Below are 17,694 nucleotides of genomic sequence, written 5' to 3' on the forward strand. Positions count from 1 at the left end.
GTGGTCACTGCCAGAGCAAGCGTGTCCAGCCTGCAACCCCACTGCAGCACATCCAGGGCCTCTAAGGGACCTAAAAGGAAGAGACTGTGAACTGTCCTTACACTCTGCAGACTGCTGTTTTGATGTCCCCATGCTACAGAGCAGGGCTGTGTGTTCTCATTTAACCATTCTCATTTTTTCTTATTATTTTCTCTTTAATCAGTTGATGTTTAATACATTGTATTTGCTTTGAACCTTATGAAATAATCACTGGGCTAAGAAAGCATGCAGTGTGAAGAGAGCACCTCGGAGTGGGGACACCCTAGCCCCTGCCCCAAGTGACTACAAGGTCGGGGATTAAGCCCCAGGAAACCTGGGCCCAGCCTTGTTGGGGTTTCGAGGACTCTGCTACTCAAGAGAGTGGAAGGGGAGTCCTCAGGATCAGGGAGGCCATGGGGTAAAGGAAGTGGGAGTGGGGATTCAGATCCTTTCGCTGGTTCATTTCACCGGGGTGGTATAGTAGCCAGGAAATTTCTCCACAATAATGGGACCATTCCCCTGCTTACATAATGAGTTTCTGGGGTTCTTCATTTTCAAAACTGTTTGGCCATGCTGGGAAAAGATACTATTATGAGTGAGAGAGTCCACTGTTGTTATTCCTTGAAACCACTTCCAGAATGACTACTATTGGCATTGAAAATAATAACTACAATAAAGGAGTCAGCTTTAAACAAATATCAATATTTGCTAACAGTTACATTAGTGGCATCTGGAATACCACAATATTATTTCTTTAAGGGAAGAAAAGAACTTCAGTATTTCAGATACCATTTTGTGGTAAAGCCGTCAGTAAATATTTATTTTTGAAAGGGGACCATATTACTTAGAACTAATTTAGAGATTTTTCTATTCCAATTGCTTGATATACTGTGATTGCAACCAGATTCTTTGTCTGGCCAGATTTCAGATGGACTTTCAACATTGCTTTTGTCTTAAAGTGCATGCAATGAGAATTTTAGCCCTAAAGTTTCTATCCTTCATTTTACTTTCCATTATATGTCATGTGCAATATAGTAATATAACAGAATTTTCGTATAGTCCAGAAACACTTCTCCTGTTGAGTCCTGCTGAAGCAAAAGTAGGAGTTTTAACTTTACATTAAATAAGACTCTGATTGTCATAACAAGCAATTGTGATTCATAAACAGATAATAGTGGGCAAGATTCTCTGATTTCCTTCAGAGGCACAAAGGTTAACAGAGACTATACAACATCCCTGCTAATAATAAAAGACAGAGTTAGTTTGTACAGCTCCAAGTATGGCATGGTAAATTGATGTGTGATTGTACTGGAAGGTAGAGCAACAGAAACAGAAAATATAAATAATGGCAGAATTGAATCTAATATTGTCAAATGATTTCCAAAGATTTCCATGAAGCATCAGAGTCTATTAAATGGACAACTTCTATAGTACAGATAAGATCTCTTAAAAATTATAATTTCACATCTTACAAACCCAGAAATACTTGCATTATTCCTTCTATTCCAAGAGTGCAATTTTTAAAAGCAAACCTACCATTTGTGACAAATTGAAACATGAAAAAATACCCACCGGGAGAAAAAAGAAACTACTGAACTCATGATCCAAACAATGGTTTGAACACAGCTCTCTAGAGCACTCCATCCAATATATCAAACTACTTTGAATCTAACCCAAAACAATTAACTAGAAACACAATTGTGATTTCCCATAGGAATTCCTTAAAAAGTAGATGTCAAAGGCACATGCACCTGTATTATGGTATCTTAGATTTGAAGATGTTGCTGCTAAGGCATTCTCCATTTTTAAGAATATGACCTCAAATATGTCAATAACTATAAAATGCTGTTATTCAATACATTAAATATATACCACAGCCTTTAAAGTGCTTAGAATGATAACAGTATGACTGGAAATGGATGAAGCCTCTCCGCCCTCAGTCTTTTTCTACTTAAGCCTAGTATACTACCTTGACGTCTCTGTAATAAGAGCTTTCAATCCCTGCCCCATGAAACCTTTTCCTACAAAGGTAATTTATTCTAGGGTAACAACATAATTCTGCTCTCATACCCTCTTATTTTGGAATTCCTCATGAGCTGCAGCTGCCAATTATCCCACATTATTTGGGGGTATTTCTGCTGTGGACTATCTCTAAAATTATTTCAAATCATCAAACTGAATTTGAACAATTAATAGCCTTACAAGTGAAATAAGAATAATTTATTAATTAAACCACACAGCATCTAGATTATTCATGTCTGCATTATTAATCACTCCCTAATCAATTCTGCAAATAGTGAGCATGTCACAGATTTTGGATAATACCATCTTTGGATAGCATAATAGCCATCACGGCTGACATTATCACAGTCTGCTCATCAGGTCCGCTGAATACATATCTTCCCACAAAACCTGCAGTTTTTGTATCATAAAGTAATGGGAACTATGTAAATTTCAGCCTTTATTTCCATGTTAGGAATTAATAATAAAGGGTATGTCTACACTACCCCGCTAGTTCGAACTAGCGGGGTAATGTATGCATACCGCACTTGCTAATGAAGCCCGGGATTTGAATTTCCCGGGCTTCATTAGCATAAGCGGGGAGCCGCCATTTTTAAATCCCCGCTGCTTCAAACCCCGTGCAGCGCGGCTACACGGGGCTCGAACTAGGTAGTTCGGACTAGCTGCCTATTCCGAACTACCGTTACTCCTCGTGAAACGAGGTGTACCGGTAGTTCGGAATAGGCACCCTAGTCCGAACTACCTAGTTCGAGCCCCGTGTAGCCGTGCTGCACGGGGTTCGAAGCAGCGGGGATTTAAAAATGGCGGCTCCCTGCTTATGCTAATGAAGCCCGGGAAATTCAAATCCCGGGCTTCATTAGCAAGTGCGGTATGCATACATTACCCTCCTAGTTCGAACTAGGAGGGTAGTGTAGACATACCCAAAGAATGTAAAAAACACAAGGGATTAGCACTTTAATACTAGCGATTAGCATCTCAGAGAAGTTACAACAAAAACCTGCAGGTTTTCTGGGCTTTTCTTGATTTTTTTTTAACAGAAAATTACTGGTAGTGAGCACTTGCTTGTACATGGCACCAATATGGAGGTCTGTACCAAAATGCATAAATCAAACACAGAAAATAAACGCCAATCAAGATAAGGATTTTCTAGGATTAATTCATTTTTGTAGAACAACTCTAAATTAGATATTTAAAAATTTAATCAATTAATTAATCATGTCTTTTTAGATCATTTTAAAAATTTCAAATGCTGTGTAACTATGAAGTAATAAAACTAAACTACTTATCTACACAAAAATGTGACTTTTGTTACTTATATCTTTTTCTTTTTCAATTATGAAGTGTTTCAGATATTGAGGTGTATGTTCTCTCACTTTTTACTAGAGCCCTGTATGGATACAACATTCGCAGGGTTCTATTTTTCATCCCATCAGTCCTGACTTGGATGGATAATAAAAAATGCCAGTGAAGCAGTTCCAGATATTATTTGATCTAAATGAAGCTCTTAGAACAGGTGTGGGCAAATACCAGTCCACGGGCAATGTTCCCTCTAAGCTGTGTGGCAAAACAGCCCTGCAGCTGCTTAATCAGCTCCACTCAGCCAGGGACTCTCAGCTTTGCGCATGGAGCTCCTGACTTGGTGCGGCTGATTAAGCAGCTGCGGGGCTATGTTGCCACACAGTTTAAAGGGAAACTTGCCCATAGGTAGGATTTGGTCCATCAGGGTTAGCTCCTGGCAGACTGCCACTACTATATTTACCTGTATCACACAGATGTGGGCAACTGCAGTTCCCTTTGGCCACAGATCATTGTTCCCAGACAATGGGAGCTGTGGGAAATGGTGTCCTGGTCTGTGCTGCTTCCTGCATCTCCTCCTGGCTGGGAATAGTGATCTGTGACTAATGGGAGCTACAATAACAAGTACCTGTGGAGGCGCAGGTAAATATAGCAGCAGCAGTCCGCCAGGGACTAACCCTCATTAACTGTCACCATTTTATTGCCCACTCCTGGATTAGAATGTCCACCATTAGGCATTCATTTTGATTCTCCCTACTCTCTCCATATTACCTTATTCCTGCTTCCTTGTAAAAGGTACAAATTAATCTAAGGAAGACTATAATTTGCACTTGTTTACACTTTCTTGTGGTTCCTTTAGAACAGTGGTTCCCAAACTTTTTGGCATCACGCCCCCTTTTTTATTTTTGAAAAACCCTCACGCCCCCCCACCCAAAAATGGCAAAACTTGATGAGCAAAAAAAAAAAACTGACCGGGGCAGCAAAACTTGTTGGGGGAGGGGGAAGGGGAGCTGGGTCACCTCACGCCCCACCTGGAATTTCTTCCCGCCCCCCAGTTTGGAAACCCATGATTTTTTTGCTTTTCCTATACCCACAAAATTATGGAAAGTAGCTGGATGTGTTCAATCAAAATTATCATGGCATATTAAAAATTTCATATCACTCACCACAAATTTTTCTATACACATATTTAATACTATGGTTCTCAACTTTTTTCATATTATGACCCTATGTTATGATACCAGTCTAAGTATAAAGAAAGGGAAGACTATCATGTCTCAGCATCAGACCTATGGCCACCCCACTGCAACCAGAGGTTGTAAACCACAGATTAATATATTGTGAATTTGTGTTGTGCTCTGAAATGTTTCTGATGCTCGTCACAGATTTCTAGGTTACACTGGTTTGCTCTATTAGCTTTTAAAGTTACTTGCATTTCACTTAAACACTAGAGTTGGTCCTAATGATTGTTGCTTACAAAACTTTTAAATAGAATTCTCAGTGTGAAATATTAGATAGAATGATTAATCCCATTTGAATAGAAAACAATAGCTGTAACTGCAATGTCAAATGCTTTGATGAAAAAAAAAACCCCTACTGAATTTCACTAGCTTCATTTCCAATTCCCACAGAGTTCACATTTCTATGGGGTTAAGTTGACCACAAAGGTAATTTTGCAAAGGTCCCACATTCAGAGGAATTAACCTTGTCTAAAATATTTAACTTCTTAGTGATGAACATGCATTCCTTCACAATTAACATCAAGAAATCATTTCCAACCTGATATTATTGATGGAAACCAGATGTTTAATTTTTTTTATTGATTTTGTTCCTGACTCCCCCTGAATTCTATAGGTTCTTATACACACATGGCAGTAACAACAAGCAGTAGACAAGCTCCTAAGCCATCCAACTTGTAGGGATAAACTGAGGCAGCCCATGGTATCTTGCTGAGAACTGAGAACTCAAATCCTAAATTATTAAGGCCAGGCCTGAGAATCACACAGACAGTAGCTATCATGACTCTGGTTCCTCTGGCAACCACATTCCAAAGGGGCTTCACTCTGATAAGGCCTGGCTGGTATCAGCCAGGCTGCGCGGTTTCTCTCACTGTCTCCTGTAATTTCAGATAAATAAGCTTGGATCCCAAGGACTGTGCCAACGCAAGGAAGTAGTCATCTTGCAGTAGGCATATCATAATTTCAGCAAAACAAGTTACCATCAACATGTCCGTTTTGTTTATGTTGGCTCATTTAGCTTGTTAGAAATAACTATCTGTATTAGTGATAATATGTTTAATTTGCAATGGGCGGAGATACTGTGTAACCTTCGTAGTTCATTGGCTTATGTGCTCATCTAATTTCCGCCGCTAGACCTATCAAATCATTTCCCCTCCACCCATCTACTGCCTATATAATCTAATGTATGTTTTGGTTAAGTTAGTGCTCTTCAGGTTAACCCCTGGTTGGTACTCCACCAGCGCTGGTGTTCAATAAATCTTCAGCTTGTTTTCACCTGCATCCAGTGTGTCTGAAATTATTCACTACACAACCATATAACTTACTAAAGGGATAAGAATGGGGAGTGGTTTGACATTTGAATTGTTATTTGTGAAAGTTAGATTCAATAATGCCCCCATAATGTTTTTTCAAACTCTACAAGGTAATCAAAAACTCATAAACAAAGTCCAAACTTTGACTCTCAGTGCACTTTTCAAGGTTAACCATTTACAAAGCTTCCAGATGCGAAGAAATGAAAACATTTATGTTCTGAAAAAATAAGTGCTTCTAAAGTTTGCTGGTGGTAAATTTCCATTTGTTAACATTGTAAGAGCACAGTGTCATTGATACATGGTGACCATAAAGCATCACTAGGATTATAGTTATCATGTAATCACCAAGAAATGCATTCACAACTGAGTTGTGCCTTTCAGGTTCTGTCTCACACCAAGAGTGGCGCAAAGATGCTCTACTCTGGTGGTAAATCCCAGGCATACAGGGGAAGTATGTCTCCTACTACACCGTTTAAGGAGTTGTGGCACATCATCCCCTGATTAACAAGTTAGTTTTGCTGCTTGGTGCAGGTGGATGGGTCTGGCCATGGCCTGACTGCCTCCTCCTCTCTTTGAATAATCCTAGGGCTCAGAGAGTCCAAGGATTCCAAGGTTAATTGTTAACTTATAAATCTACAGGAGAAGGAAGGTTGTGTGAGGGTCAATTACTATCTGAAGCTCAGTTAGAAACTAGCATAAATGAAAGAAGAGCAGTTGCACCAAGTCTCCGGGGACTAGTATTAGTTTTCCTTCTTCTAAGATTACCTTTGGTCATCAGGTCCATTCTGACTGCTGTTCAGGACAATCCTCCAAAGGTCTGAGGCTACAAGCTCTTTCTGATCATTCACAAGGCTGACACTGGGCAGCTGTAGCTCACAAACTTTGCTTTCTGATAGACTGAACTCCCGGAATGCAACAAATGATTTCTGGAGCTCATCCCAGTACTCCAAGCTACAAGGAACCTGTGATAGTAAAGAAATCTCAGTTACTTTGTACTTCTAAACAAATACATAAAACAAGTATCTATAGTACACTTATAAAGTCAAAATTAAACCAAAACAATTCCCAAATGACTGTCAGAATTTTTAATCCTTATTATGTATTCTGTGCTTCCTCCTACTGTTAAGTTACCTTTTTACTAGACTGTTCTATCAACATATTACTCCAAACATCCTCTTACATATTGGGAAAGTAGTTATTACACCATAGAGCATATGCACCCACAGAAAATAATTTGAAACAATAAGTGAAAGAAACCTGGATAGCAGTAACTATGCAAGACATCAGAATTAGATGTGCTTGTAACACAATACAGGCAGTCCCCGAGTTATGCGGATCCGACTTATGTCGGATCCGTACTTACGAACGGGGCTTTTCTCGCCCCGGAGGACGCGGGCGGTGGGACCGCCCAGACGCGCCGCGGTCCCGCCTCCCACATCCGCCGGGGCGAGAAAAGCTGCTCCGCGTCTCCCTGGTCTGCTGGGGAGGGGGGGCGCCCCAGCAGACCAGGGAGACATGGAGCAAAGCCGCGGAGGAGCCAGGTGGGGGGACCGTGGCGCGTCTCGGTCCCGCCACCCGCGGCTCCCTGGTCTGCTGGGGGGAAGGGCGTAGCTAGTGTGGGGCCTCGCCCCCCAGCAGACCAGGCTTTTCTCGGGGACGCCTGTGGTAGAGCAGCTGGGGCACTGCCGGTTGGTCCCGCAGCGCCGCTCTCGGCGCTACTGGACCAACCCAGCAGCACCCCAGCTGCTCTGCCCCAGGCGTCCCCAAGTCAGCCGCTGCTGAAACTGACCAGCGGCTGACTACAGGAAGCCCGAGGCAGAGTTGCTCTGCCCCGGGCTTCCTGGAATCAGCCGCTGATCAGTTTCAGCAGCAGCTGAGTTGGGGATGCCTGGGGTAGAGGAACTGGAGTGCTGCCGGGTTGGTCCCGGCAGCACCCCAGCTGCTCTGTCCCAGGCGTCCAGATTCAGCCGCTGTTGAAACTGATCAGCAGCTGATTCCCGGAAGCCCGGGGCAGAGCAACTCTGCCTCGGGCTTCCTGTAGTCAGCCGCTGGTCAGTTTCAGCAGTGGCTAAATCTGGACGCCAGTTCCGACTTACATACAGATTGAACTTAAAAACAAACCTACAGTCCCTATCTTGTACGTAACCCGGTGACTGCCTGTATAGCAAAAAGGCCAAAGCAATTCTAGATTGCATTGGTAGAGACTTAATACCATATGGTAGAAAAGCAACAGTTCTTTTTTAGGCTTTATTGTGATCTGAAATAATGTGTTTATTTTTGGCCCCCATTAACAGAAACATATAGAAACCAGAGAGAATTAAGGGGAAGCCACAAAAATGACCAAAGGAATAGGGTGCCTGACAAATGAGGAAAAGCCCACTGTATACTGACTGAAAGGAGATAAAAAACAGTTTTAACATTTGAAAAGAAACTGATTTATATGCACAGTATTTTTCCCTAATTTTATTTTAAGATGTACCTTAAGAAATGTAGAATAGACATATATTAGGTTTCAAGATATCATTTATGAGTTATAAAGTAAAAGGTCAAACACGCAGTTTATGTGATCTCCCTAAACTAACTACAGCTAATATGCTTTGGGACTGTCCAAAACTCTAAGCGTACTAGGCTGAAGAATGCAAAAGACTTCCTTGATTTAGAATCCTATATTCCCAAACATCTAGATTTATTCATTCTAGGGGGCTTATTATTGCTAATGCCTGATCTGGATAAATTTAATGTATGATGGGACCTCTGGGTAGCATTAGCTGCCAAAAACAATTGTTGTGAAAGACTGAAAATAGGCTATATCCCCAAAACCGAGTCACTGGCAGTGGGAATGAGTGAATTAGATGTACTAGAAATGCCCCATGTGTAAAATTAAATATGGTTCTTTCATCTTGAAATGTTTGAGTAACACTCTAGCTACAATTCAAACAATAGTTACCTCCCTCAGAATGTGGCTTCTGTGATTTCCTTCAGAAAACTAGGGTAAACACCATGGCTACAAGACTAGCCAACAATCTGCACTAATAAACAACTACACACAAGAATCCTGGTACCTCTGTTGACAAAACTTTCCTTTTTTCCCTTAGTTATCAAAAAGGTGCATAGTTGTGATCATGTTCCTCATCAAAACCAAGAAAGAACACTGGGTATAGCTTATATCTCCCAATTTCATTTGTTACATGGAGTGCAAAGATACTATTTAAGCCCCCTCTAGCCTAATACTGAACTCAGAATCTCCAAAATCAACTTTTCAAAATGGCTGCTACATATTTTAGTATATAAAAACCTTACTCAGAACAGGCAGCACTCTTCCTCCATGTAGGGATACTACAGCGCAAAGCAATACAAGCACTCAAAGTTTTAATCTCTCTTTTGGTAGCTTCTGTGAAAGCATTAACGAAGGGAACAGTTGAGTTACAGACTAATGTGTTCATGTGTTGCCCTCACAGATGCTCCTACAGCCTTTTATTTATGTACGGTTTCATTTTTTTGTTTGAAAAAAGGCTTCTAAAGATGAAATGTTCACTTCTTGAAATGCTATCCTTCACACGGTGGGTGCTTCCCCTTGGAGATGAAGTCACTCCTGTTCTAGAAACAACTACTGTACAACAAAACGCACACAGAAGACAGGAAACATGTGTGTGTTTGATTATCTCTTAACAGGGCCACCTAAGTGAAAGAAAAGCGGAATACAAAACAATCTTGTACTTTGTGTCAGACGCCAACTCATGCTGCGATTTTAACCCACGCTTCCTGTATGATTGCTCCATAATATGGCTATCCTGGTATTAGGATATTTTTCTGTTCTACAGCCAAGTGCCTTGAAAATACAATTCTCCCTTTAGATGAATTGAAGAAATAGCAGAAAAAAAAATAAAAACTCTTGTCCAGATTACTGTAAGAAGATAATTCTTGGCAATGTTCACCTGTAGTCTGTATTTTTTAATTTTATTTTTAACATAAAAAAACGGCATCAAAATTGCAAAAGCAATGTTAGTTGAAAATTGCATTATAGAGAAAGTGAATTCAAAATAAAATTAAGGATAAACAAATATAAAAAACAAAATGTGTGTATATACATTTTTAATAATCTAAACTGAACTCTAGAATTTTGACAATTTTTTTTTAACAATTTCAGAATTTTTCAATGCACACTTGCCAGATTAACTTCCTATGCAACTGAGTGATGTGAACTTACAGTGCAGAGCAAGTTACCTTCAAGAAATTGGATAACATTTCTGACCTCCTTCTCAAGGGAGTAAGATAATATCTTACCACTGTTGAAAATAATCTCTTCTGGCATATCTATGTTCTGGAAATTCACTCCATTAGACTTTTGATGTGGATCCAAATAAAAAATAGAGGTAATTCAAAGTCAGATACAGCATAATGACGTTTCAGCTATTATGTAATCCAATAATGGATAGTTGCAAAAAGGAAATTATGTTGGTTTCATTTGCATCTTTGTTATGTTGATTTTGTGACATTCACACTATTTTGCTATATCCTTAGACTTTGGACACTGAAAATTTTCTTCAACAGCACACTCTCACGGCCTAACATATAGTGATAAGCAGATACTGTAATTGGAAAACCTTTAAGGAGTGGGCAGGCATCAGTGGAGAAAGAACAGGTTAAGAACTATTTAGAAAAGCTAGACCTACACAAATCCATGGGTCTGGATTTAATGCATCCAAGGGTACTGAGGGAGTTGGCAAATGTCATTGCAGAGCCTTTGGTCATTCTCTTTGAAAACTCGTGGAGATCAGGAGAGATCACAGATGATTGGAAAAAGGCAAATTTAGTGCCCATCTTTTAAAAAGGGAAGAAGGACAATCCAGGGAACTACACACCAGTCAGCCTTACCTCAATCCCTGGAAAAATCATGGAGGGGATCCTCAAGGAATCAATTTTGAAGCACTTGGAAAAGGGGAATGTGATCAGCAATAGTCAACATGGATTCACCAAGGGCAAGTCATGCCTGACCAATCTGATTAGCTTCTATGATGAGATAACTGGCTCTGTAGACATGGGGAAGTCGGTGGATGTGCTTTACATTGATTTTAGCAAAGCTTTTGATATGGTCTCCCACAATATTCTTGCCAGCAAGTTAAGGAAATATGGATTGGATAAATGGACTGTAAGGTGGACAGAAAGCTAGATTATCAGGCCCAATGGGTAGTGATCAAAAGCTCCATGTCTGGTTGGTTTCAAGCAGAGTGCCCCAAGAATCAGTTCTGGGGCCGGTTTTGTTCAACATCTTTATTAATGACCTGGATGAAGGGATGGATTGCACCCTCAGCAAGTTTGTGGATGACACTAAGTTAAGGGGAGAGGTAGATATGTTGGAGGTCAAGGATAGGGTCAAGAGTGACCTAGACAGATTAGAGCAATGGTCACCAACCAGTAGACTGGGATCTACTGGTAGATCTTGGAGCCTCTGACAGGTGATCCTGACTAGTTTGGCCAAAAGGCTATTAAGTGCCGGCACTTCAATTGTCCCTCCCCCTACTGCTGTGCACCACCTGCCCTTTGCCTTTGATCTGCCTCACCCATCCCCGGAAGCCTCCTGCTTGCTGTGCAGGGCAGGACAGGGGGAGGAGGGGTACTGATGTCAGGATGCCCCCTCTCCCACCCTGTATCCTGTCTCCACAATGCAGAGAGGGGGCACAACAGGACTTGGGATGGAGTTTGCTGGCTGCTTTTGGGAGTGGTGCAGGGCCAGGGCAGGGGTGAGCCTGCCTTAGCCCCACTGCATCACCCCCCAGGAGCCATCTGAGGTAAGCAGTGCCCAGTCAGAGCCCACATCATGAAAATCTACCCCAGTCATGAACCCCCTCCTGCAGCCCCAAGCCCCTGCCCTAGCACCCCCTCCATCCAAACTCCCTATCAGAACCTGCACCTAGAACCCCCTCTGGCACCCCAACTGCCTGCCCTAAACTCAGATCAGAGCCCTTCTCGCACTCCAAATCCCTTAATCCAAGACCAGAGCCTGCACTTCAACCAGATGCCCCTGCCTGGTGAAAGTAAGGGAAGATGGAGGAGGGAGGATGCAGTGAACAGGGGTGGGGCCTCAGAGAAGGGGCACAAAGGAGGCGGGGGAAGGGTATCTGGGTTTGAGGTAGATCTTGGATTGCACTTAAATTCAAAAAGTGATCTCATGCTTACAAAGGCTGGAGACGACTGAATTAGAGGATTGAGCCAAAAGAAATCTGACGAGGTTCAACAAGGACAAGTGCAGAGTCCTGCACTTGGGACAGAAGAATCCTAAGAATTGTTACAGGCTGGGGACTGACTGGCTAAGTAGAAGTTTAGCAGAAAAGGACCTGGGGATTACAGTGGATGAGAAACTGGATATGAGTCAAAAGTGTGCCCTTGTATCCAAAAAGGCTAATGGAATATTAGGTTGCATTAGAAGGAGCATAGCCAGCACATCTAGAGAAGTGATTATTCCCCTTTATTCTGCACTGGTGAGGCCATATCTGGAGTACTGTGTCCAGTTCTGGGCCCCTCATTACAGAAAGGATGTGGACGCATTGGAGAGGGTCTAGTGGAGGGCAACCAAAATGATTAGGGGTCTGGAGCACATGACCTATGAGAGGCTGAGGGATTTGAGCTTATTTAGTCTACAGAAGAGAAGAGTGAGGGGGGATATGATAGCAGCCTTCAACTTCCTGAAGGGAGGTTCCAAAGAGGATGGAGAGAGGTTGTTCTCAGTAGTGACGGATGGCAAAACAAGGAGCAATGGTCTTAACTTCCAGTGGGAGAAGTCTAGGTTGGATATTAAAAAAAACCTTTCACTCAGAGGGTGGTGAAACAGTGGACTGAGTTACCTAGGGAGGTAGTGGAATCTCAATCCCTAGAGGTTTTTAAGTCCTGGCTTGACAAAGTCCTGGCTGGGTTGATTTAGTTGGGATTGGTCCTGCTGGACTCGATGACCTCCTGAGGTCCCTTTCAGCCCTATGATTCTATGAATAAGAAATCATACATTATCTTTTCTTCACTGAGATCTTGAGTCCTGATTTGAGAATTAGGTTTAACAATGTCTATTTAAAAATCACAGCTGTTTAATTCAATTGTAAATAGGCTCATATGCATGTGTGTCTGTATGTGTGAAACTGTACTATTGTGGGACTTTGTACTATTCATTTAAGTTCAGATTTTTCTTCAGTAAAATGAGGATAATGCTCACTCAGCTCTCCAAAGTACTTTCATCTCTTTGGAGAATATACTTTTTTAAATAAAGAATAGCATCTCAGACCTTCTATGTAAAAGCAAATATATATACAGTAGCCTACCACTGCTCTTAATTATACAGTATTTATTCTTACACTTAAATCAGTATTACAGAATATAAAATAAATACATCATTCTCAATAATTATAACTGATGCAAGAGATATCAAAGAAGAAATATCGTTTCTGAAAAAAACTTGTTTTTTAAAAAATACTTAAATGCCTTTTAGCTGAGTTTGGAAAAAAAGCTTCTATACATCTTCAACTAATAGAAGCCATAAAAAACTCTTTGTAATATTGGAACCAGTTGAGAAACCACAAGTATTCAAATGCAGGAAATCATGATTTTATAACATTTTAATGTGATCTACTCTTGGGAAACCAAGTTAACCAAGCCCTATTTCTGTACAGGAAATATTCCACTGTATAGTTGTAATACATTGTGGTGAGGGGTACAGCTGCAAATTTTTCACCTGTAATGCCCCACTGGTATTGTGGCTTATTGCATTGCATCAAGATTGCCTTCCTGTCCGGAAAGCCCTCTAAGTACAAACAAGACTCTAAGCCCAGGTTTTATTTTCCCTTGGTATCAGAATATGGTAATTTAAGAGGCCTGAGAAATACTTTTTAACCTTTTAGTAGAAATATGTAGCATTCTTTTATTAAGGCGTATGTTGTGGGGGTTTTTTTTAATGTGACCAACTTATCTTATCAATTTATCAAGCTACCAACTTCAGAGCACATGCAGGTGTGCATGATAGAAAGCAATCTGTCACAGGTTGATTTTTTTCTTATTAAATAAATTAATCTAAACATACAATATAGCTTTTGTTAAAAAGTGACAGTAGACCAATACCTATGTGCATGTGAGAGGACATCTGTAGGATTTTTTAAAATATACATACTCTTATGTTGAGAAATAGTTTCATATATGTCATTCATGTTTACACTGAGAACATGGGACATCACTGTACAACACTGTAGAATTTATTAAATACTTTTGGTCTATTTTCTCTATTGAACTTTGCAAAGATTCAGAAACAGATTAACAAAAAAGGTCTTGGTATATAACCTCATCTACCCATTACACTGTTTTTCAAATAGTTCTAATTTTTCTAATAGAGTAAAAATAGTTCATATTTATATATCACTTTTCATCTTGAAGGATCCCAAAACTTCACAAAAAAAGAGGTTACTCACCTTGTGCAGTAACTGGTATTCTTCAGGAACTCTATGGGGAATATACTATAGGTTTCTCAGTGCCCAAGCACTTATAATTGGGACTTTTTAGCAGCAGTACCCTGGATGCTGGTGCCATCAACTGTCCCTTAGTTCCTTCTCTACTGTGGAGAGATGTTAAAACTCCAAAGCAGAGGGAAGAAAACAATGCCATTTTTTGAGTGTATGTTTTTCTGGTGCTTGCTTTGTGTCTGGGTCATGATTAAGCGTTGGGCCTCTTCTGAATAGGTGAATTTGGATGTGGTCAGCCTTGAAGAAGCCAGGCTTTGAAATGTAACCTTTAAACATCTGGGTGGAGAATCCAGCTCACATCCTAGGACAGAAGATTTGAGAGCTGTGGAAGACAAAGCAGAGGAGCAAGAGACATCTGCGACAAGTAGGGAAACTAGGTCTGCCTGAGCCATGCCAGTGCTACGAATATCACTTGGGCCTTGTCCTGTTTTATCTTCTGCATGACCTTATTGAGTAGCAGTAGGGATGGAAAAGCATAGGTTAGTTTGTCTGTCCAGTTGAACAACAGAGTGTCCCCCAGAGAATTCTTGCCCAGACCCACTCTGGAACACTACTTGGGGCATTTTGCATTGTGAAATGTGACAAACAAATCTATGTCCAGAAAATCCCACTTCTGGAACACAGAATGTAGGACATGAGGGTGGATCTCCCACTCGTATTTCTGATGAAAGTTTTGTCTCAGATGGTCTGCTGTCACATATTGCTTTCCTAGGAGACAGACAACCAAAATGCTCATGTGATGCTGGATGCACCAATGCCAATGAAGATGGTAAGACCTGGCTCTCCCTTAGCAATTTCTATAAAACATGCACGCTGTGTTATCTGTAAGTGTTCTCACTGATTCGTCGTAAATCAGGGGGAAGAAATATTCACAGGCTTGTCTGACTGCTAGGAGCTCTAGAATATTGATGTGAAGTGCTGACTCTGATGGAGACCACCTTTTCTGAATATTGTGTTCATTCAGGTATGTGCCCCACCCTTTCAGAGAAGCATCTGTGGTTATTGCGATGGAGGAAGGGGGGTATTAGAATAGTTCTCCCTTGCAAAGGTTGCCAGGCTGAAACCACCACTGCAGAGATTCCTTTATCCTTTTTGGAGGGCTCAGGATTTTGTGCAGATGGTGCTTGGGTGGCCGAAAACAGGTGCAGTGTGTTGCCTGAAGGCAACCCATGTGTAATTGGGTATAATGGGACCATGTACGTTGTAGATGACATACGGCCGAGCAACTGCAGGCATTGTCTGGCTGAAATCATAGGCCTGTGGATGAATGTTTGGACCAATAGGGCTAAGGATTGGAAATGTTACAGTGGAAGTCTGACTTCTGCTCAGATGCAATCCAGCATTGCACCTATGAATTTCAACTCCTGGATAGGAGTCGACTGGGACTTCTGTGTATTTACCTGTAATCCCAATGTGTTGAACAAGTGGATAGTTCTTGTTGTGGACTCCTCTGCTAGCTGTGCTATGGGAGCCACTATAAGGCAGTCATCCAGGTATGGAAAAATTATTACCCATGGTCTTAAGTGAGCTATGGCTACCCCAAGGACCTTTGAGAATACCCTTGGAGCTGAGGAAAGTCCATAGGGGAGGACATGGTATTGGTAGTGATGATCTGTAAGGGTGAATCTGAAGAATTTTCTGTGTGACGGTCGAATTGTAATGTGGAAGTAGGCATTTTATAGTTTGAGAGTCGACATCCAGTTTCCTTTCTCTAAAGATGGGATTATTTTTGCCAGTATTACCACGGTGTTGTTTTTTTAAATATCTGTTTAGTCTCTGTAGGTCCACGATGGGTCTCTAACCTCCTGATTTTTTTGGCATCAAGAAGTATTGGGAACAAAAGCCCTTTCCCCTTTGTAGGGGTGGTATTGGTTCTATTGCCCCCATTGCAAGAAGCTTGTCTATCTCCTGTTACAGGAGAGTCTCGTGAGAGGGGTCCCTGAAAAGGGACAGGGAAGGGGATTAAGTTGGAGGGAAAAGAGAGAAAAGGAATAATATAACTCTTGGAGATTATCTCCAAAGCCCATCTGTCTGAAGTTATGTGGGACCAGACGTGATGGAAAGGGTGCAGACTGTATCAGTGCTGGCTGCCAATAGGAGCTAATGTTAAAGCCTCGACCAATACCTAAAAATGCCTGTCTGGAGTTTACAGGCTGGGGTGCGATAGATTGATCCTGAGACTGTTTCCTTTTTTGCTGTCTCTGATGCTACCTTAGATTGTAGCCTCTCTGTTGTGAGGTGTACAAGGACTATATAGTACGAGGAGCATAAAGATGTTTTGCTTCTTCTTAGGCTGGGGAACATACACATCTAAGGTCTTAGGTGTAGCCGTGGAATCTTTCAGTATGTGCCGAGATGTATGTGTGGTTATAGAAAATAGTTTTTGACCTTCAAAGGGAAGATTCTCAGCTGTATTTTGCATCTCCCTAGGAAAACCTGAGGTGCGCAGTCAGGAAGCCCTGCACATGATGACTGATGTTGCCAAGGAGCATGATGCTGTGACTGCTGAATCCAGAGAGGCCTGCAATGCCGTCTTGGCTATGAGTGATCCTTCCTCCACATTGGGCTTGAATGAGGCCTTATATTCCCTTGGGAGGTGTTCAATACAAAATTTCATTTTGTCAAAGGGGGGGTGCTGCAATTGTAGGGCTCAATAATTGTGATTCTAAATTGCAGGGGTGCAGATGAATAGGTCTTGTGCTCCAAAATATCATGCCTCTTCCAGTCCTTGTCATAACGCATGGACTTGAAGTGGGTCTGTTAGCCCCTGGTGTGAGCTACTTCAACCACAAGGGAGTTGGGAGCTAGGTGGGTGAACAGAAACTGCACATTTGGCTGGCACATAGTATTTTCTGACAGCCCTCTTGGATGTTGGCAAAACAGAGTCTGCCAAATGATTTTTGGAGGGTCCAGAATGGCCTTGTTTATTGGGAGAGCTATTTTAGATAAAGTGGAGGTTTTCACAATGTCAGTACTGGATTTCGGGAACTTCCACTAGGGAGCTCTTTGGCAAATCTGCCACTCTTTTCTATAAGTCCTGGAAGAACTTGAAGTCATCCTCAGATGTTGGCAGTGGGGGCATTATTGACTTGTTCAGTGGGGAGGAAGAGAGGTGAGAAGGAGGAAGAGTGTCTTCCTCTTGCATCTCCTGTAGGTCTTCCATGTCCTCCTGAGCAGTGTCAGACTTCATGGATACTGGAAGTTTGGTGCCACTGACTGTGGTTTACTCTGTGGAGCAGCCTGGGATGCTGCCATCTCGGCTCTAAGAGGGGCCCAAGGATCCCATCCTTGCCACGACTAAGGAAAAGGTAT

General features: G+C 41.7%; 1 protein-coding gene across 6 annotated transcripts in view; it reads right to left on the reverse strand.

Annotated features, from left to right (window-relative positions):
• Nucleotides 1-17,694, reverse strand: part of VPS13B (vacuolar protein sorting 13 homolog B) — a 999,042-nt gene that overhangs the window by 112,447 nt on the left and 868,901 nt on the right. For all 6 annotated transcript variants that reach the window (XM_075920306.1, XM_075920307.1, XM_075920304.1 and 3 more), the window contains one exon: nucleotides 6,653-6,849. In XM_075920306.1, the coding sequence (XP_075776421.1) occupies nucleotides 6,653-6,849 (197 nt within the window). The remainder of the gene's footprint in view (nucleotides 1-6,652; nucleotides 6,850-17,694) is intronic.

The sequence above is a fragment of the Pelodiscus sinensis genome, chromosome 2, assembly GCF_049634645.1.
Source record: "Pelodiscus sinensis isolate JC-2024 chromosome 2, ASM4963464v1, whole genome shotgun sequence".
Lineage (NCBI taxonomy): Eukaryota > Metazoa > Chordata > Testudines > Trionychidae > Pelodiscus > Pelodiscus sinensis.